This window comes from Equus przewalskii, chromosome 9 (genome assembly GCF_037783145.1).
Source record: "Equus przewalskii isolate Varuska chromosome 9, EquPr2, whole genome shotgun sequence".
Classification (NCBI taxonomy): domain Eukaryota; kingdom Metazoa; phylum Chordata; class Mammalia; order Perissodactyla; family Equidae; genus Equus; species Equus przewalskii.
In genome coordinates this window covers 27,630,483-27,653,542 of record NC_091839.1, presented here as the reverse complement: position 1 = coordinate 27,653,542, position 23,060 = coordinate 27,630,483, and the positions used below count along the sequence as shown (strand labels likewise).

General features: G+C 56.3%; 2 protein-coding genes and 1 long non-coding RNA gene across 18 annotated transcripts; 1 reads left to right on the top strand and 2 right to left on the bottom strand.

The window, feature by feature from the left end:
* Positions 1-2,289: 2,289 nt before the first annotated feature.
* LOC103567893 (tigger transposable element-derived protein 1-like) lies at positions 2,290-8,274 on the bottom strand. 6 transcript variants are annotated; one of them, XM_070558895.1, is made up of 3 exons: positions 8,038-8,274; positions 7,065-7,149; positions 2,290-4,581 (listed from the first exon to the last, which is right to left on the bottom strand). In XM_070558895.1, the coding sequence occupies exon 3, from the start codon at positions 4,481-4,483 to the stop codon at positions 2,645-2,647; it is 1,839 nt and encodes a 612-aa protein (XP_070414996.1). In that variant the 5' UTR covers positions 4,484-4,581; positions 7,065-7,149; positions 8,038-8,274; the 3' UTR covers positions 2,290-2,644. The 6 variants fall into 6 exon arrangements, with proteins under 6 accessions (XP_070414996.1, XP_070414999.1, XP_070415000.1 ...); XM_070558898.1 differs by having other exon boundaries at positions 7,877-8,044; XM_070558899.1 differs by lacking the exon at positions 7,065-7,149 and having other exon boundaries at positions 8,038-8,240.
* Positions 6,796-18,079, top strand: MZF1 (myeloid zinc finger 1). Of its 10 annotated transcripts, XM_070558887.1 has the most exons (7): positions 6,796-6,848; positions 8,057-8,357; positions 10,001-10,436; positions 10,835-10,937; positions 11,662-11,732; positions 11,852-11,972; positions 16,471-18,079. In XM_070558887.1, the coding sequence occupies exons 3-7, from the start codon at positions 10,041-10,043 to the stop codon at positions 17,907-17,909; spliced, it is 2,130 nt and encodes a 709-aa protein (XP_070414988.1). In that variant the 5' UTR covers positions 6,796-6,848; positions 8,057-8,357; positions 10,001-10,040; the 3' UTR covers positions 17,910-18,079. The 10 variants fall into 10 exon arrangements, with proteins under 10 accessions (XP_070414988.1, XP_070414985.1, XP_070414982.1 ...); XM_070558884.1 differs by lacking the exon at positions 6,796-6,848 and having other exon boundaries at positions 8,145-8,704; positions 10,754-10,937; XM_070558881.1 differs by lacking the exon at positions 6,796-6,848 and having other exon boundaries at positions 8,221-8,357; positions 10,754-10,937.
* On the bottom strand, positions 12,614-23,035 carry LOC139073594 (uncharacterized). Of its 2 annotated transcripts, XR_011522495.1 has the most exons (3): positions 22,371-23,035; positions 22,093-22,209; positions 12,614-13,817 (listed from the first exon to the last, which is right to left on the bottom strand). It is a non-coding gene; the product is annotated as an uncharacterized lncRNA (long non-coding RNA). The 2 variants fall into 2 exon arrangements; XR_011522494.1 differs by lacking the exons at positions 22,093-22,209; positions 22,371-23,035 and adding an exon at positions 15,271-15,615.
* Between the last annotated feature and the right edge of the window lie 25 nt (positions 23,036-23,060).

Sequence of the window (23,060 nt, the reverse complement as noted above, 5' to 3'; positions counted from 1 at the left end):
CCTTGTACCCTCTCTCTCCCGCCCCTGACGCGCAACCCACACTAACACCCGACATTCCAGGCAGGCGCGCCAAGAGGGGAGAGCTGACGGGTCAGTGATTTCTGCGTCTCTATGGCAACGGCCCGCGCCCGGAAGTGAAAGGCATGCGACACGGTCGGCCGGGGAAGTTCCCTGGGAAACGTAGTCCTCGACGGTCGCAGCTGCAGACACTACATTTCCCAGAAGGCAGCGGGCGCCCGCGCTCGGGGCCGGAGCAGACGCAGTGCCGCCCGGAAATGTACTTCTTCAGGGGCCCGCGAGAGGGCGCTGCTTGAACGCGTCCGGGGCGCTCCGCTGCGCGCTTGGGGAGGACCAGGCGTCGTCCCTAGCTGCGAGGAAACGAGCCCTGGAGCCGGACGGGCCCACGTGCATGTGGTCTCCGCCACGCACGGCCTGCGTGACCGCAACTGCAGTCGCTTCCGTGCGCTCTGCTAGCATGCGGTGGCTGTGCCCGGCTGCCGCTCACCTGCCTCTCTATTCCTTCCACCCCTCCGAGTTTGGCCTCAACCACTCCTGCCTGGTCCCCTGGCCTCTTCCATCTCTTGTGCGGCGCTCAGCTGCCATCGGGGCTACTCCTTCCTTCCGGGCCTCAGGCCTTTACCAACCACCCCATCATGCTGGGGCGCCTCTGACAAGCCCCTCTCTGACGGTGGCATTTTGAAGTGACCAATCCACTGATTGTCAGCACCGTCCCGAAGGCTAGGACACCACCTCCCCAGAAAGCCTCCCCTATCGTGTCCTGTCCTCTGCCCCTGGCTCAGTTGGGGTCCCTTCCAAGTCGCCTGTCACAGACCTTGTCACACAGAATGTAACAACCTCTGGACTGACGGCTCCTGAAGCCAGTCTCACTCACCCTGGTCTCCCCAACACCTAGCCCAAGTGCTCATAATTGGTGCAATTAATCCAGTCAGTCATCAGGGTGCTAAGAAAAAAGCTCCTTCCCTTCTCCTTGCCACTCCTCTTGCCACTCTCCCCCAGAACACAAACAAACGACCTCATCTGACCTTTCTCCCAGTAAGAGTGGGCCCTCAAGCCCCTCCCTGGCCCCAGTCTCTGTGATGTGTTGACTGCAGGCCCATCACTGCAGGTATTGGCTGGGACAGAGGTGGTAGAAATCCTTTCTCCCATCTTTATTTCTTGGCACGAGAGTCTATGCGCATGTGTGCAGGCACATGCAGGTACCTGTGCTGAAAGGAGTCCAGGAGGCCAGACATCCCTGTTCCATCCCCTATGGCTCATCCAGGTGGAGCACAGGAACATCTTCCCTTGCTGACTGTGTTTTGGCAGCCCATGTGGTGCGTCTGCAGAATCAGGCGGACACCCTAGGGTGCCTGGTGTTAGAGTTTGGGGAACAGAACAAGCTGGAATGAGGGGAGATAACAAGACTGTCCAGGGAGCCCATCCATCAGAATCAGAGGTGTGGGTCTAACTTCAGGGAGAGGCTGGTTTGCAGCCAGTGCACTGGGAGCTGAGCCTGAGGTGGCCACTGAGCCCTCATAAGTGGATGGGATTTCCCAAAGAGCACCAGACACAGGAAACCATCAGAGTCATAAAAGGCTCAGCCTCTGAGGCTGGAGGGAAGCCAAGACAACCATGACAACCACAGAAACCCAGAAAAGAGAACATCTCCAAACCAAAGACGTGGTCCCTGGTATTAAAAACCACAGTGGACCAATATGTGCCCATGGGCTTGGGCACAGGGAGGGTACCAGAGACCTCAGACAACAGAGGCCACAGAAACCACAAGGGGACAACGATGGCACGGAAAGCGAGCAAGGAGACGCTGAGAGCAGGAAACCCTCATCTAAACTTGGCTAGGAAGGGTCACAATGGTGCAAGGAGTGAGAGGTCAAGGTTGGTAAATGGGAGAGGCTGGTCTCTGCCCTGGCCCCTGTGAAAAGTGATAAAGAAAACCTTATTCAAAATGGAGTCAGGAAGCCATGAAGACAGAGCTCTCATGCACATACCACTCGTCAAAGCCTACATAACTAGTGAGGGAAGAAGGAAGATCCCTCCTCACCCCAGCAGCAACACACTAACCACCACTTGCAGCCAATGAGAAACCTCCACAACCTCAAACTCATGTCCTCCCCTATGAACTTTTATTCAAAAGAACCCTCTCCAATTTCCTCCTAAAACCTAATAAAAGCTGACCTTCCCTTTGTCTCTTCAGACTTTCCTACGGTTCACCATAGTTTACTTGTCCCAAGTTGCAATTTCTCTGCTATTCCTAAATAAGATCAACTTTAATAATCTGCCAATTATTTTATTTAAGGTTGACACTCCTTACAAGGCAGGCCACCCTGAGGGGCTGTGCTGGGCAACTACTGTGTTACGGGGTGTGTCTCTCTCATGGGTGAGCACTCCTGGGCCCTGCAGCTCATTTGCAAATCAGAGACCACCACCCTCCAGTTCCCCAAGCCTGGCACTGTGTGTACCACTGTACAAAGACCAGAGGGCATGAGATATGAGAACCATGGGAGAGAAGGGACAGTGTCCACCCTCTAGAAACAAAATGTCATCAGACAGGGCCCATCTGAGGTCAGGCCCAAACCCCAAATCATGCAGGACAGCCGTACAGGTTTGTCCTTCAGCACCTGTACCCTTAGCCACTGGTCCACCCTGTGGGCCCCACCTGGGGTGAGTGCAGGCTTCCAGCCAACTCCCTCGTTGCCAACACCACGGGGCCTCCTGAGGATGTAGCTGCCTGATCTTGTCGCCTCCTTTCCCGGTGCAGCTCCCGGAGGCGGGCAAGGGCACAGTGGACACCCCGGGACACACGCAGGCTGCGCTCCCGGTTGGGATCATTCTCTGTGAGGACCCGCAGGCCAGCAGCGAAGTGGGAGAGGGCCTGGGCCAGGTGCTCGGGGCTCGGTGCACCCACACCAGCTTCCTCCTTAGTCCCTGCACCAACCACAGCCCCTGTAAGATCTGGCTCTGGTCTTCTGGAGGCCAGGCCTTTCCCTACCTCCCAGGGCAGCTCAGAGGCACTGGCGTCCCCATCCTCTGCATCTTGAGGGATGCCCCGGGGCAGGGGCTCCCCATGGGCCTGGAGCAGGCAGGTGACATCAGCCTCAGCCACGTCCCCAAGGCCCACATGGCTTGCTAGTGCCATAATGCTGCGGTGGAGCTGGGGCACAGCATTAGGTTCAGGGGCACCAGTGGGCACGCACTCAGGCCACAGCTTCCTCCAGGCACTATTCATGGTGGCAGGCTGCAGCTCTGCCCAGGCCTCGGCAATATTGTCTACAGCGGTTATGACAGTATAGCTGCGCCAGAACTCCCGCACAGAGGGCCGGTCCTCACCAGCCGTTTCCTGGACCAGCTGGCTGAGCATGCGGTGCAGGTAATGGGCCTTGAAGGCAGCGATGATGCCCTGGTTCATGGGCTGGATCAGGGCTGATGTGTTCTTGGGCAGGAACTCGACACGCACATGGGCCGAGAGGCCACCCAGGTGGGCAGGGTGGCAGGGCGCACCATCCAGGAGCAGCAGGGCACGGTGCGGGAGGCCGTGGCTGGCACAGTAGCTCTCCACAGCAGGGCAGAAACAGCCAGTGAACCACTCTTGGAAGATGCTGGGCGTCAGCCAATCATTGCGGTTGGAGCGCCAGACCACAGGCAAGCTGGACTTGGAGCAGCCCCTGAGGGCGCGTGGGTTCTCTGAGGGGTACACTAGCAGGGGCTTCAGCTTGAAGTCACCAGCTGCATTGCCACCGAGCAGCAGGGTCAGGTGGTCCTTAGAGGCCTTGGGCCCAGGCCCAGCTGCCCCCTCCAGTGCCAGCAGCATGCGCTCAGGCAGCCGCTTCCAGAACAGGCCCGTCTCATCCACGTTGAAGACTTGGCTTGGTGAGTACTGGCCTTCCTCCAGAATGGTGCGCAGCACTGGGGGGTACTGGGCTGCAGCCTGGGCATCAGCCACAGCTGGCTCATCTGTCAACAGCACATTGTGGCGCATCTTGAAACGGGCAAACCAGCCATTGCTGGCCCCGAAAGTCTCGACCTGGGTGCCATCACCCTGCTCGTGCTGCAGCTGCGCAAAGAGCCGACGTGCTTTGTCCTGGATAAGCAGTGTGCTGACAGGCAAGTTCTGCCGCTTCTGCTCCTCAATCCACAGGCTCAGCAAGCGTTCCATGTGGCCCATCACCACACCCCGGCAGCGGGTGAGCTGTGTGGCACTGACAGGTGTGGCTGCCTGAGAATTGGCACGGATCTTGTCCTTGTTGACACGGATAGAGGCGACAGTGGAGGTGGCCAGCCCCAGGGCCCGGGCAATCTGTGTCAGCTTCTCACCCTCCTCAAACCTCCGAAGCACCTCCAACTTCATATGCAGGGTGATGGACTTCCGGTCCCGCCTGGCACCGGGACGGAGGCCAATCCCACCAAGGGGCGCCTTCCCTGATACCTGCAGGTGGGGGATTGTCTTCATTCCGCCTCCCCAAGCCATGCACCTGGACAAGCTCTCTCCCCACTGCCCATCCACGGTAGCTACTGCAGTGCCCACGAAGGCAGCCTCTTGGCCTCTCCTGCCAGGCCTGCCTCTGCCTGTGAGAGGAGGAAACATGGGCATTAATGTGTGAGCACATGGGAGTCCCAACCACTGCCCAGCCTTCCCATGATCTGACACAGATCACCCAGCCCCGCTGACCACTGCCTCAGAGGTACACCCAGTCCTTTCTCTCTCTACTGCTAAAAACACTGCACGCTCATTTCCAAGCATTCTTTGCATCTGGAGGAACATGTCACTTAGTTTTAGCTTATGAGATCAAAAGAGAGATCTGTTGGGAGACTTCACTCTCTTCCCCCCAGCAAACCCCTTGCAACCACAAGAGAAAGTCAAGAGAGTCTAGAAACCCTGCCAAACACTGATGAGCAGATGAGCTACCCATCTCCATGCTTCTCCCTCAAAGACATCAAATGTCAGTGTGAGAAGCTGAATAATGGCTCCTAAAGACATCCATATCCTAATCCCAGGAACTTATGAATAAATTATCAACACGGCAAAAAGGAGAGTGCAAATATGATTAACTTAATAATCTTGAGATGAGGAGATTATCCTGGGTTCTCTGAGTGGACCCCAAACGTAATCAGAGGTCCTTGTAAGAAAGAGACAGAGACTTCTTCACTCAGAAGGCAATATGACCACTGAAGCCTGGAGGTTCCAAAAGGAACCAGCCCTGCCAATATCTTGGTTTTTAACCCAGTGAACTTATTTCAGATTTCAGACCTCTAAGACTCTAAGATAATAAACCTGTGTTGTTTTAAACCACTAAGTTTGTAGTAATACATTACAGCAGTCATAGGAAACTAACACAGAAGGGAAGCTCCCTAATTCATGCCACCACTGTGGTGTACCTGGGGATAGAGGAGGAAGGTGGTTCCCCACAAAGCAGCCAGAATGATTCACTAAGTCAGGTCCTGTCCCCCTCTGCTCAGAGCCCTTCCAGGCTACCCACCTCTCTCAGAGTAAAAGCCACAGTTCTCATCAGCTTCATCAAGGGCCTCAAGGCCTACTTCTCTCCTTTGCTAACTCCTGAGCACATCCTCAGGGCAGACTAAGGATGTTCCTGACTCAGAGCTTTTGCTCTTGTGGTTCCTTTGGCCCAGAGCCGGCGCTCTTCCCTGTTATCTGCATAGCTTGTTCCCTCTCCTTCTGCAAGTCTCTGCTCAAATGTAACCTGATCAGAGAGGCCCTCTCCCCCTATATTTTATTGTGCATCTGTCACATGCTGCCTGAGGGCAGGAGCTGAGTCTGCTGAGCTCTCTGTTGCATCCCAAGGCCCAAGAACAGTGCCCAGCACTTAGCAGGCATCCAGTGGTCGCTGGCTGACTAAATTATTAAACGAAATACAGTGGTGGGAGGCAGGGTTCTCACCTCATCCCTTTTGCATTTTAAACCACGTGAAAGTAGCACCTAATGAAAACACTAAGATTTTTTTGAAGGAGTGGGTGTGAAAAGCAGGGAAGGACAAATGCCTGACGGGTCTGTGTTTGGGGCGTATCTATGGCACCTAGGACGAATACCTTCAGGGACCCACGGGCTGCACCTGGCTTGAAAGAGCCCACAGAGCCCTCGAGCCGGGGAGGCAGAAAAAGGTAACTGGCCACGGGGAAGGCTCCTGACCAGGAAGAGGCCCCGAATTCTGAACCACTCACGCGCCCACCCTTCTCTCTCCGATATCCACGCCTTTGCCTGCGAGCCCACAATTTCAAATTAATTCACCCATATATTCACTCATTTCCTCCCTCCCCATCTCGAGACAAAGACCCCAAGCCCGCCACCAGGAAGGCTCGCCGCCCAGTCTGGGTGAAAGACAGGGTTCGACCCTCGAGACTACATGTCCCAGACAGCCATGGAGCAGCCGAAGGCTCCGATTGGCCCACTAGCGCGCGTCCCCGGCTGCGCGCGCAGCGGCCTCTCTCCGTTCCCTTCCCCCCGGCCGGAGCCGAAAGAAAGGGCGCCCCAGCCCCCGCCCCCGGAGCCCGGTTCCCAGCGAGGCCGAAAGTCCTCACCCCCGGACCGCGACGCGAGCCGGCTGCTTCAGCTGGGCAGGTCGGGCTGCCGCCCCTCCCCAACTCCTACCTCACAATGCCGATTCCCAAAAGCGGCCGAGCCCAGCCTCCATCTTGCCAGAGGAGGCCGAAAGTTGTCGGGCGACGGCCAGGATTGGAGGAGGGTGCGTGGGGCCCGCCCCCGACGGCGCTCTGGCCCTGCGCCCGGCGCTCCCGGGCCTACCGGGAAATGTAGTTCAGCGTCGAGCCCCCTACGCGCGGAGTCCAGGCGGGGACGCCCGAGGCTGTCTCTGCTGGCGGTTGGTTTTCTCGACGGTTAATTTTTCTCTCGTATCTTTTCCGCCGCCTACTTTCTCTTTCCATCATCATCCCTACCTCCTTCCCTTCCTGTCTCTGTCTCACTGTTTTCTCATTATCCCTGTCTGTTCCCCATCCCGGAGAACTGGTTCCCTTCAGACTGTCAAAACAGAATTTTCAAAAAACTTAAACTCAGAACGTGTCAAAGATTTATTTACCTCATGGAGGGAACTAGTAGGATAACGTAGGTGGTTCCAGGAAGATGAGAGAGAAGGAGCGATAGAGTAAAAGAAAGAACAAACACTGAAATAAAAGTGCAAAGTCGGATTAGTGCCCTATAGGGCAGTGGGCAGGCCCGGGAGTCTTAGTATCCTGTTTAGTGTCCTACAGGGTCACACAACTATAACCCTTGGGGCACTCTTTTCTACCAGACAGAAAGCATTTGCAACCTTTCAACCTTTTACAAGTTAGCATCTAACTTCACAGTATCTGGACTCTGATAAAAAGTAAAGTCAAAAAGAGTTGCTTCGCTTAGAGAGTCAAGTGACCCGAAGCAGGCTTGGTAGAGACATGCTAGGGAACTCAGAGAGGGCTCCCAGTCAGCTTCTTTGTCTTATTGTCAAGTTTTGGATAAGGTTTTCTAACAAATCTCCCTCCAACTCTCTGTCTCTCTTGCTGCCTGTCACCCTTCTCTGACTCTTTGAAAACTCAATCCATCTTACTTTATCTCTAATTTCTGTCCCTTTCTCCCCTCTTGCTTCTGTACTCCTGTATCCTTGTCTGTCCCTTAGTCTCGTAATCTGCCCTTCTTGTCTTTGTGAATCTATTCTCCCTCTCCCTCTTTCCCTCTCCTTTCATCTGCATCCCTTCCTGATCTCTCTCCCTCTTATCTGTTCTGACACACCTGTCTCTCCGTCCCTGACTCTCTGACACTCTAGCTTATCACATTCTCTAGGTCTCTGAGGGTAGAAATCTCTCTCCGGTATTCTTCTTTTCTACCCGTGTCTCTGTCTCCTGTCTGTTCACTTACTTTCAGTCTCTCCTCACATCTCTCTCTGCCCCAGAGTCTCTGCCCTAGAAGGCTCTGGGTCTCTCCTTGTCCCTGAGTCTCTGGGTTTGTTTGTCTTTCTCTCCACACTGTCTCTTACTCGGTATCTCTGCCCCAGTCTCCTCCCCACGCCCTCACCCTACCTCTCCTATCGCCTTTCAGACGCCCGCCAGGTCCCTGGGGTTGCCTTGGAGACCTCCGTGTCGGTCCAACCGGTTACTATGGAGACGCCCGGGCCCGCCTACTGCCTGCGAGCACAAAGGAAAGTCTCGCCGCACACGCGCGCACGGAGGACCTGGCCGACTACACCTCCCAAGAAGCACCGGGCCGAACCTCTCTCCATTTTGCTGTCCCGGCGGACGGTGAAGGAGGAGCGCCCCCTCAGCAGGGGGTTGCCATGGAGACGCGGGCTGACGGCGTCCTAGCGAGGGCAGTGATTGGTGCAGAACCCTGCCCCCGGAAGGCCCGTAGAGAATTGAGGGAAACGTGGTGGGGGGCATGCGCGTTTGGGAAGGCTGTGCTGGTGTCGGTTGCCCCCTGAGAAGCTTGCGCACGTTGACGGGGGCCCAGAGGCCTGGATCTGAGGCCGGGAGCGCGGGAAGAGGCGGCGGGAATGTGACCTGATCGTTGTGAACAACGCTACCCCGGGGAACAGGGGGAGAAGGGTGGAAATAGAGGCGAGGGTGGGGGAAGGGCAAGGAGGCGCTCGGGCTGGTGCGTGGAGCATTCTGGGAGACATAGTTCGGCCGGGGAGGGGAAGTCGGCAATTGCGCATGCTCAGCAGCGCGGAGCGACCTGCTGAGCGCCGAGGTGAGGGCCGGAGCCTCTCGACTGGGAAGGCTCGGGCGGGGTCCAGGGCAGCGGCTGCGGACTCGTGGATTCTGGCTGCCCAGCGGGACCAGTATCGCGGGGCAGGGACCTGGGTACTATGCACGCAGGCCCGGTGCTGTCGCGCGAGGCTCGTCAATCACTGCGTATTGCCATGGTGACAGGCTCTGGGAGCCCCGCCTCCTGGTTGCCATGGCGGCACCAGGACCTGCCGGGGCTCCCTCGCGGGGAAGTTGCCTGCCAAGATTTCTGGTAAATGTAGTTCAGGAACCTCCACAGGTGCGGGCCGGCTTGGCGAAGCTTTCTCCCAGGATTTCAGGATGACCTGGAATCGAGGAGCAGAGGTTTGATTTGGAATCAGGCGGCCCTCGAAATCGGATCCAAATCGAAATCTTAATTAGATTGCTTCAAAGAGCTCGCTCCTTAACCCTAGCTGTAGAAGGAGCAGCAGGGGGTGGGGGAAGGGGGGAGGTCGTCCACATTTGCAGATGAAGAAACAAGTTCACAGAGACACAGCGACCTGCCAAGGTTACGTGGCAAATCGACTGGATCAAAATTCCCGACCTTGCTTGCAGGCTCCTGGTGCAGTGGTCTCAGGGCCTTTGTGCGCCCCCTGGAAACTCCCCATCACCTTTTAGCAGCATTTAAAATCAGGAAGCTGAAGAAATGATGGGACGTTGTGTGGTGTGAAAAGTTGGGTTCAGAGGATGGGGCTGAATGGGGGGAAGATGCTGCCTGGGGGCTGGGACACACAGACGACCTTGCACAGGTGGAGAAGAGGGGAACAGGTGGAGATAGGCTGCCCTGTGGAACCAAGCTGGGAGGGGAATAGTCTGAAGGACTGGGTGGGAGAATGGATAGTGTAGTGATGGGCTGGTGTTAGAAGTGGGGAGTAGTGGTACTGATGCCCAGGTGGTGGTGTTGTAGGTGTCATTCACCTATAGGGTAGGGATGAAGTGGTATGAACAGAAGAAGAGCAGGATTTAAGGGAGAGCGAAGGTATCTTCTGGACCTAAAAAGCAGCCTGTGTTTGGAACGGGACTACCAGAGACTGCATAGGCCTAGCTAGAGACCAAGGATACGAGTGATTCATTGAGGGCTTAACAGCCCCACAGCTCCCTGGCATGTGAGCACCTCTCTATGCCTCAGTTTCCTCATATTCCTTTCACTCAGGGTAACTCTGAGGATCAAACAGCACAACATACAGTAGCCACTCAATAAGTATTCGTTGCCACTGTTTGTTCTCATCTTAGCAGCCTCTTCCCATTCTTCCCCCAGGGGCAGACACTGGTCTCAGAGGTCCAGCCCGGTCTTTCCAATGAGGCCCGCAGCACTGGGATCCCCAGGCCATGCACCCCCGGAACACGAGGGACCTGTCATGGTGAAGCTGGAGGACTCTGAGGAGGACGGTGAGGCAGCCCCATGGGATCCTGGCCCGGAAGCTGCACGCCAGCGTTTCCGGCACTTCCGATACGAGGAGACAATGGGTCCCCGAGAGGCCCTGGCCCGGCTCAGGGAGCTGTGCCGCCAGTGGCTACGGCCCGAGGTGCGCTCCAAGGAGCAGATGCTGGAGCTGCTGGTGCTGGAGCAGTTCCTGGGCACACTGCCCCCTGAGATCCAGGCCCGCATGCGGGGACAGAGGCCAGGCAGCCCTGAGGAGGCTGCTGCCCTGGTCGAGGAGCTGCGCCCAGAGCCGGGAGGGCCCCGGAGATGGGTGAGTCAGTGGCCCTTAGCTGGATTCAAGGCTGGAACAGTTTCCAGCTTTGCCTCACCTGAGTCATGGACACAGGAAGGGACACAGAGTGGGGAAGAGGGAGGGCATTGGGCAGCCATGGGTGTCAGCAGCAGGAGAGCAACTGCAGGTGGTCCCTTCACTCCCTGCTCCCTCCCAGGGGAAGGTAGGTGCTTGGAGAACCTAGTCAGTCAGGATCTCTGGGGTCTCACAGTGGGGTGGATGCCCAGGAATCCCTTGCTTGCGCCCAGCCCAACTTCCTGCCTGGGCCCCTAATGGTGGGGGGTGCGCCTCCCCAGGTCACAGTTCAAGTGCAGGGCCAGGAGGTGCTATCAGAGAAGATGGAGCCCTCTGACTTCCAGCCCCTCCCTCAAACCAAGCCTCGGACTCCAGAACCTGGGCCTGAGATACCCCCTGGGGCCACGCGGGAGTCGCCACTGGGCCTTCAGGTGAAAGAGGAGCCCGAGGTTACAGAGAACCCAGGTGAGGGCAGGCAAGGTGGGCACAACCCAAGGCCTGATTGGATGGGATGAGGGGAACTTGGCCTGAACAGCCTGAAGCCCACTGGGCTGGTCATCTGCCAGATGGGACTCTTCCCATGCACTGGTGGCTCCCACATTCTGCTCACCCAGTGGCCGTCACTACCCCTCGCATGCCAAGCCTGACTGTCACAGCTGTGTTTCCATGCTTTCCCCTGGCATGGAGCAGACTGTTGGGGTTTCCGTATGTGGGAGGTACGTGGGGTTCCCAAGGAGATCCACTGGGGGACATGAGCCCGTTGCTGGTGAGCAGACAGCAGGCTGGAGTATGGGTGAAAGAACTCCAAAGTGCTGGGGGGCATGCTTCTCCTTTGTATGCCTCCAGACAGGTGCTACAGCTGACCACCCACACTCTCCGCCCTTCCTGTGTGGGCCCTTGTGCAACGACCCTCTCCTGGCCTCACTGGCCATCCTGTACAGGCTTCACGCAGGGGTGCAGGGCACTGACCTGAGCCTGCCTTGTCCTGCTGCAGCTCCTCCCATAGCCTTCCAGGGGTCCCTGCTTTGCTCCACCCTCCAGCTGGGCCCTTCGAGCTACTGTGCTATGCCCAGCCCCAAGCCTGCACCCAGGTGTCACCACACCTGGATCCCAGCATCTAGCACACCACTGAAGAAGGCAGTGGAGTGGGGACACCCTTGGACTGCCTAACCCCACCCTTTCTCTGCAGAGCTTCTGGCTTCTGGGCCTCTAGCCAACCCCGAGGAGGCCCCTTCCACTTTCCTGCCTGAGGAGGCCCAGGTGAGCCCCACACAAGCCATGCCCTCTCCATACCCCGGGAGCGTCAATGGGTGGGGGTCAGGTATGTCCCTCCCTGGGCCTATATTGGCACACTTGAGCAGTGAGCACTGTGGTTTCAGGGCTGTAGGATCGTGCTGGAACAGGTCCCTCCCCAGAGCGAGACTGGGCCTGAGGGGCCCTCATGGAGGGAGCACCCTGGAGCCCTGTGGCAGGAGGAACGTGGAGGAGTCTTCTCCCCAGGTAAGACGAGATGTGGTGGGGCTGGGCCCTCTTCATGGACATCACCCATCCCACTCCTGGCCCTGCTCAGGTGGCCCTCTAGCTCCAGCATCCCCAAGCTCTCCCCTTCCGTGGACCATCCATGGCAGCATTCAGCATGCTTCAACATCCTACCCTCCAAAGCCAAGCCCTCCACTGACCTCATGACCCCTCCAGCTGATCCTCCCAAGATCGGAGCTTGTGTTCCCCACCCCCACATTCTCTCCCACATTCTGGGCTTGCACCCCACTGATTGAGTGGCAGGGAAGGAAGGGTTGGGATCTGGCAAAGACAGCAGGTTCATGGACAGGGTGGGCAGGCAGGAGGGATCTTGACAAAGGGTGGGTATCAAATAGGACAGAGCAGGATCCTGCCCAATAGTCCAGGCATCTCAGGCAAGAGGCCCCCTGTTGTCCATCTCAGCCACACCGCCCTCTGGCTGCCATCATCCACGCTTCCCACCTCCTCTTTCTCCATGTTCCCTGGACCCCGCCTCTTTCTTGGTTTATTCCCTTGTTCTGGTGGACCTTCCTGTGAACTGTGAAACTCTGGTGTGGGAGGTGAAGTTGTGAGATGTTATATATCTGAAGCACATTTGTCTAACACTCAATGTTAGACTGAAGTTTGGCTGGATGAGGAATTCTTTTTATTAACTCAGTCTCAAACATTTTTTACCACCATTGTTGATGAGATGAAATTCACATCTCAGTTGTGGGAAATTGGCTTGAATTGTTTCTTTGATTTCCTTCCCCTCCATTGTTCTGTTCTCTTGTTTCTGGAATGCCTGATACTTGCTTATTGGCCTCTGAGGCAGGTCCTCTAATGTTCATTTCACTCCGATTTCCCATCCTTTTCTTTCTGCTCTATTTTCCAGAAAATTTCCTTAATTATATTTTCCAGATTTTCTGTTGAGATTTTTGTGTTTCCTAGCATAGTTTTAATTTCCAAGAGTGTTTCCATTTGCTGTTCATTTTTATAGCCACTTCCTGTTGTTCTTACAGTTGTACCATAACATCTTTCCTCATTTCTCTGAGGATTGCAATAATTTAAGTTTTTTCTCCCAGTGTAGTCTCAGAGGGACCACAGATCTGGCGGCTCTGAGCAGGTAGGTGAGAAGCTTATCAGCCATGACAACAAACCAGGGCTGGAAGGAATGTTGGGCGTCACTAGTCAAGGAGACCCACTTCTTGGGGGATGTGAGCGGGTGGGTGGAGTATAAATGGACGCTACTAAAGGATCCATAGGGCAATGTGGCTGGGCCATTTGGGGGCACCCCATTGCTGTGAACATCTTTGGGTCTTTCCTCTGAGTCTTCCAAGAGGGCACATCCAGCATCTTGCAAGCATCCCAGGAGAGAGGCTGGTGTCTTAGTGCCCAGTGTGACTTCACTTAATCTCTTGACTTCCTCAGTATGGTCTCCCATCCTCAACCCAGCCTTTTGCCACGATGGGAAAGAGAGATCCAGGGATGCGAGCTACAGCAGTGCCCACCATTTACTCAGGATTCTGTGCAGACAGAGCCCAGGGCTGTTCTGTGCAGTAGCCATGCCCAGCTTCTGTTTCTGACACAGCCTCCCCAGCCTGCTTGGTGCCCCTGTCGCTTCACATGCACAACCTGAGGTACCTGGTACCTCCAAGTCCTGAACTTTTCAAGTCTTCTTTGGGGTAAAACGAGTTGATTTTTTTCAATTTTCCCCATTGCTGGCTTAGTGTTCACCTTTAGTCTGCCCCACAGTTGCCATTTACCCATCTGCTTTCCAGACTAGAAAATGTCAGGGGTTGGTTTGTTGGCTTATTTTTCTTCTGTTCATCTTTGTGGATTTTATGCCTAAAAAAAGAACATTGTGGTTTTTACTATTGTTTCAAGGTAGAAAAAATTTAAATAGATGCCATGGTTACCCAGAAGTCCCAATTTATTATGGTTTTTTTATCAATAAGGATCCCAACTCATTAATTTTTTCATAATTTCCTTGTTTCATGGATACTGATCCTACCTTTGAGGATTTGGAAATACTTTAGTGTCCTTTCTAGACTGGTTAGTAAGTTCTGTTTCCTCAGGTGTGAGTTATCCCACTAGTTGCATTGTTGACAGCCTGCCCTTCACAGCTCTAGGAGCTTCTTGTTTGTCCCTGCCCTAAGCATCATCCTAAGTGAGGGGGCCACAGGGTCCATCATAACCCAGGCCATTCAGTGAAGATACCTCTGTAGCCCAGCCAAAAGCAAGCAACCTATCCCTGGCCAGGTCTGTGGGTAGACTATGCTAACGCAGCCCATTTCCCCAACCCCTACCTTCACGACAGAGCCTGGTTTTAGTCCCTGGATTTCCACAGTCTTAGAGCTTTAGAGCTTACTGTACCAGGCTCTGGATTCCTGAATCTTACCAACTGTCCTTTCTTGCTTTGGAGCTGCCCAAGGTATTTTTAAAGTTGTTCTTCTTATGTTTTGTCATTTTTGCATGTTGGAGCAGAGAGAGTAGGATCTAGCACATGCTCCTTCTGCTGTTTTAGTTTTCAGCTGGCTGGCTGGGCTCAGCCCATGCTGTGTGGCTGACCATTCTCTCCAGCTTGGGTCTGCTTCTCTCTCAGTTCACAACCCCAGTCTCTTGGCTTTCTCCAGCCACACAGCAGCACTCCCTCAGGCTCTTTGGTATGTTCTTTCTCTGCAGCACCCCCATTCTCTCCTCAGGCTGCACTCCCCATAGACAACTTCAGCTCCCAGCTTCAGACACTGATTCCCCTCTGAATCAGACACTGATCTCTCCATCAGGTCTCCTGGCTGTTTCCCTTGTCTCTCAACTAAACATCTTCTGTGCAGCCAGTGTTTTCATCATGAGACTATTTTGAATAGCTAATGCATTCACACGTTAGAAAATTTAAAAGGCACGAGGGAGTATACACTGGAATGCCCCTCCCTTGCCTATGTCACACAGTCCTGCTCCCCATCAGCCAACATTACTAGTTTCTTGTGTGTCCTTTCAGAAAGATTCTCTGCCTAGAAGAGCAGACACAAATTCAGGTGCATACTCATTTCCCTTCTTTAAAACAGACATGGATGCTTAATCTCCACTGTGTTCTACACCTGACATTTTTTGTGCACCTTCCCACTTTAACACATAGCAGCAAGTGCTCTTGTCTTTGGACCGCTGCGTAGAGCCCCACTGTGGACATGTTTATCCATGCAGGCTCCTACTGACAATCCTTTGGGTCACTTTTAAGTGATAAAATGAGAAACTTCATATGTAGGTCATTTCAAACAGGGGAACACAGCTGTGGGAGAAGTACCTGAAAGTGGAATTGCTGGATCAAATTGTGGGAAATTTGCCATTTTGATGTATTTTGCCAGACTGGCTTCCCATTCATGATCACCAGCAATGCACACAAACACTTGGGTCCCTGCAGTAAGGGTATGGAAATGGTAGATGAGTACAGCTCTGATGTGCAGTTTTCTTATTAGGAGGGGATTAAGCATATTTTATGAGATTTAAACATTAGTTACATTTCCTTTCCTGTTCACATCCTTTGCCCATGTTTGTCAGGTCGTTGGTCTTTCTTGTTGATTCATTGGAGCTATTTTCTTAGGTTAATTAGCCCTTTGCCTCTGGAGAGTTTCTCAGTTTGTCATTTGTTTTTTGACACTGAGTTGTTTTTTCTATGCACAAATGACTTCCTTTGATGCAGTATAATTTATCTGACTTTTCTTTGACAGCTTATTGATTTTCTGTCACCCACTGAGGCCCTTGCTACTGCCTCCTTGATTTAACTTCTTCTGGGCTTCCTCCTTCTCCCACCCCTGCTTTGCTCACACGTCCTCCCTCACCCAGCATCTAATGCTGGAGTGCTCACAGCATGGCTGGGACCTACTCCTTTTCTCCATAGACACCCACCCCTATTTGATCACATGCAAGCCAGGGCTCTATGTGCCATGCATATGCCACAACACCCATGTGCACATTTCCCTGCACACTGAGCCCCTAACTCCAGCACCCCTGACCCTGCTGGAGTCTCTGTCCCTCAGACACCCCACAGACATCTCAAGCAAGGTACATCAGACCAAAGTCCTGGCACCTGCATTCCCTCCCTCCCCTCCCCCATCCCTTCTATTGGCTCTACTTCCAGCCTCCCTCACCCACCCACTTATCTACATTTGTGGAAACCATCATCACCCACCTGGACAGAGCAATGGCCACCTGCCCCACTTTGCCCTACAGCCCTTCCAGAAAGGAGATTCTTGCAAACTTCAGTCAGACCTAGGAAGCTTGTCCTCAGTTCCTCACTCTTCCTCCTCATGCAAGGTTCTGTCCATTGTCACCTCCTTGGGGAAGCCCGCACAGACAGAATCCCTGCACCTGCCCATGTCACCTCAGACTGCCTCATTGGGTCAGTTTCAGATCCCTCTGTTCACAGTTTCCCCCAGACTGCAGTGTGTCCGGGTACACAGTGGGTTCTCTGTCACGAATGAGTGGATCTCCTTGTGCAATGCAGGGTTCGCACTCCCGATGGACAACGTCTCTGCTGGCCCAGTCACTGTGAGCCCCCACCTCCACATTCCCTGGCACCTCGGGGTACCCGACCTTACTAGCCGACTCCGGTCACCCTGCCGAGAAAGTAGTTTCTCGCACGCGCTCGTCCTCCACAGTGACCTGGGAGGTGAGCAAGATCTCACGGGCGAGGATCCCCGCCAAAGCGTGGGCCCAATGCTGGCCACCGCCCGCTGGCGCGCCCCCAGGGGTCGGAGCCGGGGCAGGGGTCGGCCCAGTACAGGCGCCGGGACCGTGCGAGGTGGCCGCTGCGACGTATGCGGGAAGGTGTTCAGCCAACGCAGCAACCTGCTGAGGCACCAGAAGATACACACGGGAGAGCGGCCATTCGTGTGTGGCGAGTGCGGCCGCAGCTTCAGCCGCAGCTCACACCTGCTGCGCCACCAGCTCACGCACACCGAAGAACGTCCGTTCGTGTGCGGCGACTGCGGCCAGGGCTTCGTGCGCAGCGCACGCCTGGAGGAGCACCGACGCGTGCACACGGGCGAGCAGCCCTTTCGTTGCGCTGAGTGCGGCCAGAGCTTCCGGCAGCGCTCCAACCTGCTGCAGCACCAGCGCATCCACGGTGACCCCCCGGGTCCCGGTGCTGCGCCCCCCACACCTCCCGGAGCGCCCGAGCCCCCAGGCCCCTTCCCGTGCAGTGAGTGCCGCGAGAGCTTCGCGCGGCGCGCCGTGCTGCTGGAGCACCAGGCGGTGCACACCGGCGACAAGTCCTTTGGCTGCGTGGAGTGCGGCGAGCGCTTCGGCCGCCGCTCGGTGCTGCTGCAGCACCGGCGCGTACACAGCGGCGAGCGGCCCTTCGCCTGCGCCGAGTGTGGCCAGAGCTTCCGGCAGCGCTCCAACCTCACGCAGCACCGGCGCATCCACACGGGCGAGCGGCCCTTCGCCTGCGCCGAGTGCGGCAAGGCCTTCCGCCAGCGGCCCACGCTCACGCAGCACCTGCGCGTGCACACGGGCGAGAAGCCCTTCGCCTGCCCCGAGTGCGGCCAGCGCTTCAGCCAGCGTCTCAAGCTCACGCGCCACCAGCGGACACACACCGGCGAGAAGCCGTACCACTGCAGCGAGTGCGGCCTGGGCTTCACGCAAGTCTCACGGCTTACCGAGCACCAGCGCATCCACACGGGCGAGCGGCCCTTCACCTGCCCTGAGTGCGGCCAAAGCTTCCGGCAGCACGCCAATCTCACGCAGCACCGGCGCATCCACACGGGCGAACGGCCCTATGCCTGCCCCGAGTGCGGCAAGGCCTTCCGCCAGCGGCCCACGCTCACGCAGCACCTGCGCACCCACCGGCGCGAGAAGCCCTTCGCCTGCCAGGACTGTGGCCGCCGCTTCCACCAAAGCACCAAGCTCATCCAGCACCAGCACGTCCACAATGCGGAGTAGCTAGTGTTCACTAGACCCCCTCTCTGCTCCACCTTGGTCCTGTGTGTGGGAGCGGGCAGAACACATACCTCACAGGGTTGTTGTGAGGCCTGCAATCGCTTCGGTACGAGCAGACCCGCCCAGGGCCTGACCCCCTAGTAGGTGCTCAATAAACAGTAGATGGAACCTGGGTCTGGGTCTCTACCCACTCAGTGCCTCCCCACTTGCGCGAGTTCCTCTCTGCCCACCTCACCCATCCACCACTACTTCTACAACAGTGTGGTTTCATGGCCCCCTGCCAGGTGGCTTCTAACAGCACCTGCCCACGGCTGTAGGGTGCCCCCATGTACCAAGGCTCCTATACTGTTTGCCCATCGTGCCTTTAACCCACACATCCACAGGCCAAGCCAGCTGCCAGGTGAGTACCTGAAGCGGCCCAGTTCTCCCCAGCCAGACGATCATCAGATGCAGAGGTAGAAAATGTGCCCAGAAGGCCAAAGACAGCCTGGGGATGAGCATTTGTAAGCTTTTAAAGCTAGGAAGCCATAGGTTTTATCTGTAAATCCAGATTCTTTCAGGACCTTTCTCTGGTTCCAGTATGTTCACCACCACCAAGTGTTGAGGATGGGGGCCCCTTTGGGGGGGACCCCAGCCAGTCTGGGAATTGAAGTGGGCTGCAGGCCCCAGGCCAGTTCTCCAAGCCTCTAGTGATCATCCCGGTACCATGGGCCACAGCCTCCTCCCACCCTGACCCCTTGCACAGCCCCCAAGGGCTTCCCCACACTGGAAGGTCACCATCAGGAGTGTGTTCAGCAGCAAGTCAAGAAACATGGCTGGCAGCAGCTTACATGAAAGTGGACAGACACTGCTAGTGTGGGTTCAACGTTCTGCAGACTTGGCTGGCATTTCTGGAACCGTCTAGCCTTTTCCCATGCCATTGCCTCTTTTGCCCTATCTTCCCCTTCCATCCCGTTGCCCAGGCTCTTGACATAACCCCCACTACACGAGTGTGTGCACTGGGTGCTTGAAACAAGGAGTAAAAGTTAGCGCCAAAGAAGAGGACTTCATGCAACAGGGTCTGGCTTGGGACCTAAACCCTACTCTGGGTGGGTGTCAGCCTGGCCTTGGCCAGGGGGATTCCAGGACCAGCCTTTCGAGGCCTGTGTGTCCAAGCTTCTTAGACAGGTACAGCTGGACTTCACTGCTTTGAGTCACCATGACCCTCACAAGACTGGGGCCCTGGTATCAGGGAAAGAAGACAAACCAGCCTGGGCCAGACATTTTCAATGGCCATGCTAGAAAAGGTGTGCTCCCTGCTCCTGCCCCCTTTCTCCCCTTCCCTCATCCTCCCGCCCTCTCCATCTCCCCAGATGCCTAGCCCCAGCCAAGACCAGGGCCACTCTGGCATCCATACTGGCAAAGTCAGCAGCTCCCCATGCAGGGGCACTCCTGTGTGGCATAGTCAGGAAAGGAGTGTCTCCTGGGTCCTGGAACAACACTCGCCGTCCTCTCCAACAGGACTCTGGTGTGGGATCTGCAGAATCAGAGCGGAGAGGAAGGTGGTCACTGGGGCCCTAGGCAAAGGCTGGGAGAGTCAGATCAGGGAAGGCAGGCAAACACTGAGGTAGCTAGTGGTCTCAGGTTGGAGCAATGTTGCCAAAGCTTTATAAATCATGTAACAGATTTTTTTACAAGCCTGTGTGACTTTTAAGATTTTACTTTTCCGGGGCTGGCCCCGTGGCCGAGCGGTTAAGTTCGCGTGCTCCGCTGCAGGCGGCCCAATGTTTCGTTGGTTCGAATCCTGGGCGCGGACATGGCACTGCTCATCAAGCCACACTGAGGCAGCGTCCCACATGCCACATCTAGAAGGACCCACAACAAAGAATATACAACTATGTACCGGGGGGCTTTGGGGAGAAAAAGGAAAAGTAAAATCTTTTTTTTTTTTTTTAAAGACTTTTTATTTTTTCCTTTTTCTCCCCAAAGCCCCCCAGTACATAGTTGTATATTTTAGTTGTGAGTCCTTCTAGTTCTGGTGTGTGGCCTGACGAGCGGTGCCATGTCCGCGCCCAGGATCGAAACCGGCAAAACCCTGGGTTGCCACAGTGGAGTGCACAAACTTAACCACTGGGCCACAGGGCCGGCCCCTGTGTGACTTTTATAATCAGAAACAAAGAGAACAAGAAAGCTCTCTTTCATGTTTTGATTATTTTGGTGTTGTGAAGAACATGAAAGGAAATCTGTGCAGATATGACTACATAAAAATGTGAAATTCTGCACAGGAAAAATTATGACAAACATGAAAGACTAGGATAAATCACGCCAAGGTCCCACGCCCAAAGCCATGAGAAGTCTGCCGAACCAGCCCACTGAGAAGAAACATGAAAAGCAAAGTGAGAACCCTCCACAAAAGGCCATTTCTGCAGTTTGCTGGGGAGACCCCTGCAACCTGGCCGTGTGGCTGCAGGTTGAGAATGCAAGTGCTTCCATACCATCAGCAAGACTGAGGGCTTGGACAGAATAACTATTTGGCCCCACCTGGCCAGAGCCACAGGAGGAACCCAGGAGAGGAACCCCCAAGGCACTGGTCATCTGGTGAAGCTACAACAGTGCCAAGCCAGCCTGTCCATGGATCGTCTGTACCTGAGGCCATTGTTGTTTGCTCCCAAGCCCAGCCTCCCCATGCCACATCCATCCAGTTATTCTCACCCCAACCCCAACCTTGTAAATCTGTCCACTTCTCTCCACCCCCAAGCACTGCTCTGATCCCAGCCACCAATCTCCAGCCTAAAGGTCCACAGCACTCAGCCTCCCTTCCCAGCCTGCTCTTGCCCCTTCCTTCCCAAAATGGACCCTATCTTCCCAGTGTCAGCTCCCAAAGGCTACGCTAACACCCCCAGTGCACTTCCACTCTCACTTCCTTGCCCACTATGTTCTACCCAGTCCCTCCAAGACACTGGCCCCACCTTCTCTCAGGGCCTTTGCACATGCCAAGCCCTGTGCTGCCTCTCAAGAGGCACCAGGAGCTACAGGCACCCTTGCTACACAAACCACCTGTGCCCCTCTGCCACTTGGGTGGCCATGAGGGTAACAAGGAAGACACAACTACACCACTTTTCAGCCCCCTGCCTCAGTTCAGACATCCCTCCTCCCTGGTCCAGACCGCATGACCCCCTTTTCCCAGCATTTTGTTGCATGGTCAAGTCTTCCCCACTGGATGGTGGGGAAGCCACAAGGTCAGAGACCAACAAGTCCAGCTTTGACTATTCCAGCATCACCTGTCCAGGGAACCAACACCATAACCCCAGATAGGCCCCCAGCTGATGGGCCTCAACAACTGGCCTTAGCATGGACACGTGGACCAGGCTGGCCAATATGAAGCACCCCTGAGACTTTGGCTGGAAACAGCAGGATGGTCATCAACCCTCAAGTTGATACCTGTGTGAAAATAATCACCAAGAGTAGAGTGGCTGAGAAGAACAGAGAGAAAGGGATAGCGGAAGAGGGAGACTGAGTCTGGAGGGGCCCTCCGAGTCCCAGGACCAGCCATGTCTGAAGCCTGAGAACACCGGGATAGCTGCAATCATGTCAGCCCCAAACCTGAGCTGTTTGATACTTCTGAGCCCCCATCCTCACCCCGGCACCTCTCCAGCACTCAGCTCTGGAGGGAGTCAAGAAAGGATCCTGGGAGTATGAGGCTGGGACCATCAGAGGGCTGAAGGGGGCGTCTGGGATGGTGGCGTTGAGAACGGAAGGGCAGAAAGGGGGAGCGGTTGCAGAGACACGGCTGGGATCAGCCCACGGAGCCCAAGGGCGCCAAGGGTACCGGGCACGCATGGGGCAGGGCCTCCGAGAAGACTGGGCCGCATGTACGCCAGACCAAGGAACGGAGAGGCGGAGGCGACTCCCTGAGGTGAGGGTGGGAGCCGGGTGGACGCCGGGACGGGTCCGAGGAGGCGCTGGGCCTGAGGGCGTCAGGACCACTCCGCCGAGGCGAGGACCGCGGGTGCGGGCCGGGACGACGGCTGAGAGGAGCCCACGAGCACGCCCCGGGCGCAGGCCCAGGCGGACCGCGCGCGGGCCCACTTCTCCCAGAGCTCCGGGAGGCGACAGCACTTGGCTGCGCAAGGGCTGAGCGGCAGAGCCCCGGCAGCCCCCACCGGCCCGGCCTCCCGCCCTGGCCAGCCCTCTCTGCGCCGCTCACCCGCCTGACGGTTTCCGTGGTGACAGCCGGAAGTCGCAGAACCTCCCGGCACCGCTTCCTCCCGCCCTTCGAAGCACGCAGAGCTGTGATTGGAGAGAAGGCTGGGCCCGCTCACACCTGCCAGTGCAGACGGCGGAAGATGGTGGCGCGCCTCCGCTGGAACTCAGGACCCATGCCGAGAGGCCCAGTCCCAAGTCCCGTCCCCCAAATATCCACCCGTGTACACCTCCTTGGTGCTTACCACTCTCTGGCACAATACAAGTTTAATTGTTGTTTACCTCAACCAGAGTCTCCGCGAGCGGGTTCTTTGGGTTTGCGATGGGACACCAAGGGTGCTCGACCCCACACCCTCTAGACAACGCCCCTGGCGTCGCCCAGGATCTAGCCTGCCGTGATCACCCTGCCTCTGTCACCTCCGGGGGGGGGGGGGCAAGGACCTCATTTGACCGAAACCCGCCTCGATCAGTACAAGCGCAAGTTGAGCGGCCGGACCGCGCACGGAGCGGCTCGCGTCTGCCTCACTTAAAGATGGGGACGGCACCGCCCCCTTCCTGGACCCGCGAGATTCCCCGGAAGTGACCGTGGGACGGCCTGTATGATCGGAAATACTCGAGCCCAGCCGAAAGAACCCGAACCCCGAGCCCCATCGCTCAGCAACGCGGAGCGGAGGCACCGGTGGCTGCGCAGGCGCAGAACGCAGGCCAGGCGGGAAGAGCCGAAGCGGGCAGGCGGCGGAAATATCCGAAGCGGTGGGGCGCCCGAGGCCGTTGCAGAACCCCGCGCTGCAGCCGCTGCTGCCGCGGAAACCGAGCCTCCTCCAGTACACGGCCGCCGCCTCCTCTTTCCACCTCGAGCTGCACCCTCCTTGCAGAGGGAGGGAGTGAACAAGCAAGCGGCGCGGCCCCAGGAGCCCGCGTCCGTAGCCTCAGCTGGGCCTGAGGAGACCTGAGCGGGCGAGGGGGAGGAGG

Excerpts from the sequence above, each read along its gene's own strand:
- LOC103567893 (XM_070558895.1), bottom strand. The coding sequence starts at position 4,483 with ATGGCTTGGGGAGGCGGAATGAAGACAATCCCCCACCTGCAGGTATCA.
- MZF1 (XM_008544642.2), top strand. The coding sequence starts at position 8,823 with ATGCACGCAGGCCCGGTGCTGTCGCGCGAGGCTCGTCAATCACTGCGT. Across the intron at positions 8,975-10,000 it reads GTTGCCTGCCAAGATTTCTG|GGGCAGACACTGGTCTCAGA; the intron begins GTAAATGTAGTT and ends TTCTTCCCCCAG. Across the intron at positions 11,973-16,470 it reads TGGAGGAGTCTTCTCCCCAG|GGTTCGCACTCCCGATGGAC; the intron begins GTAAGACGAGAT and ends TGTGCAATGCAG.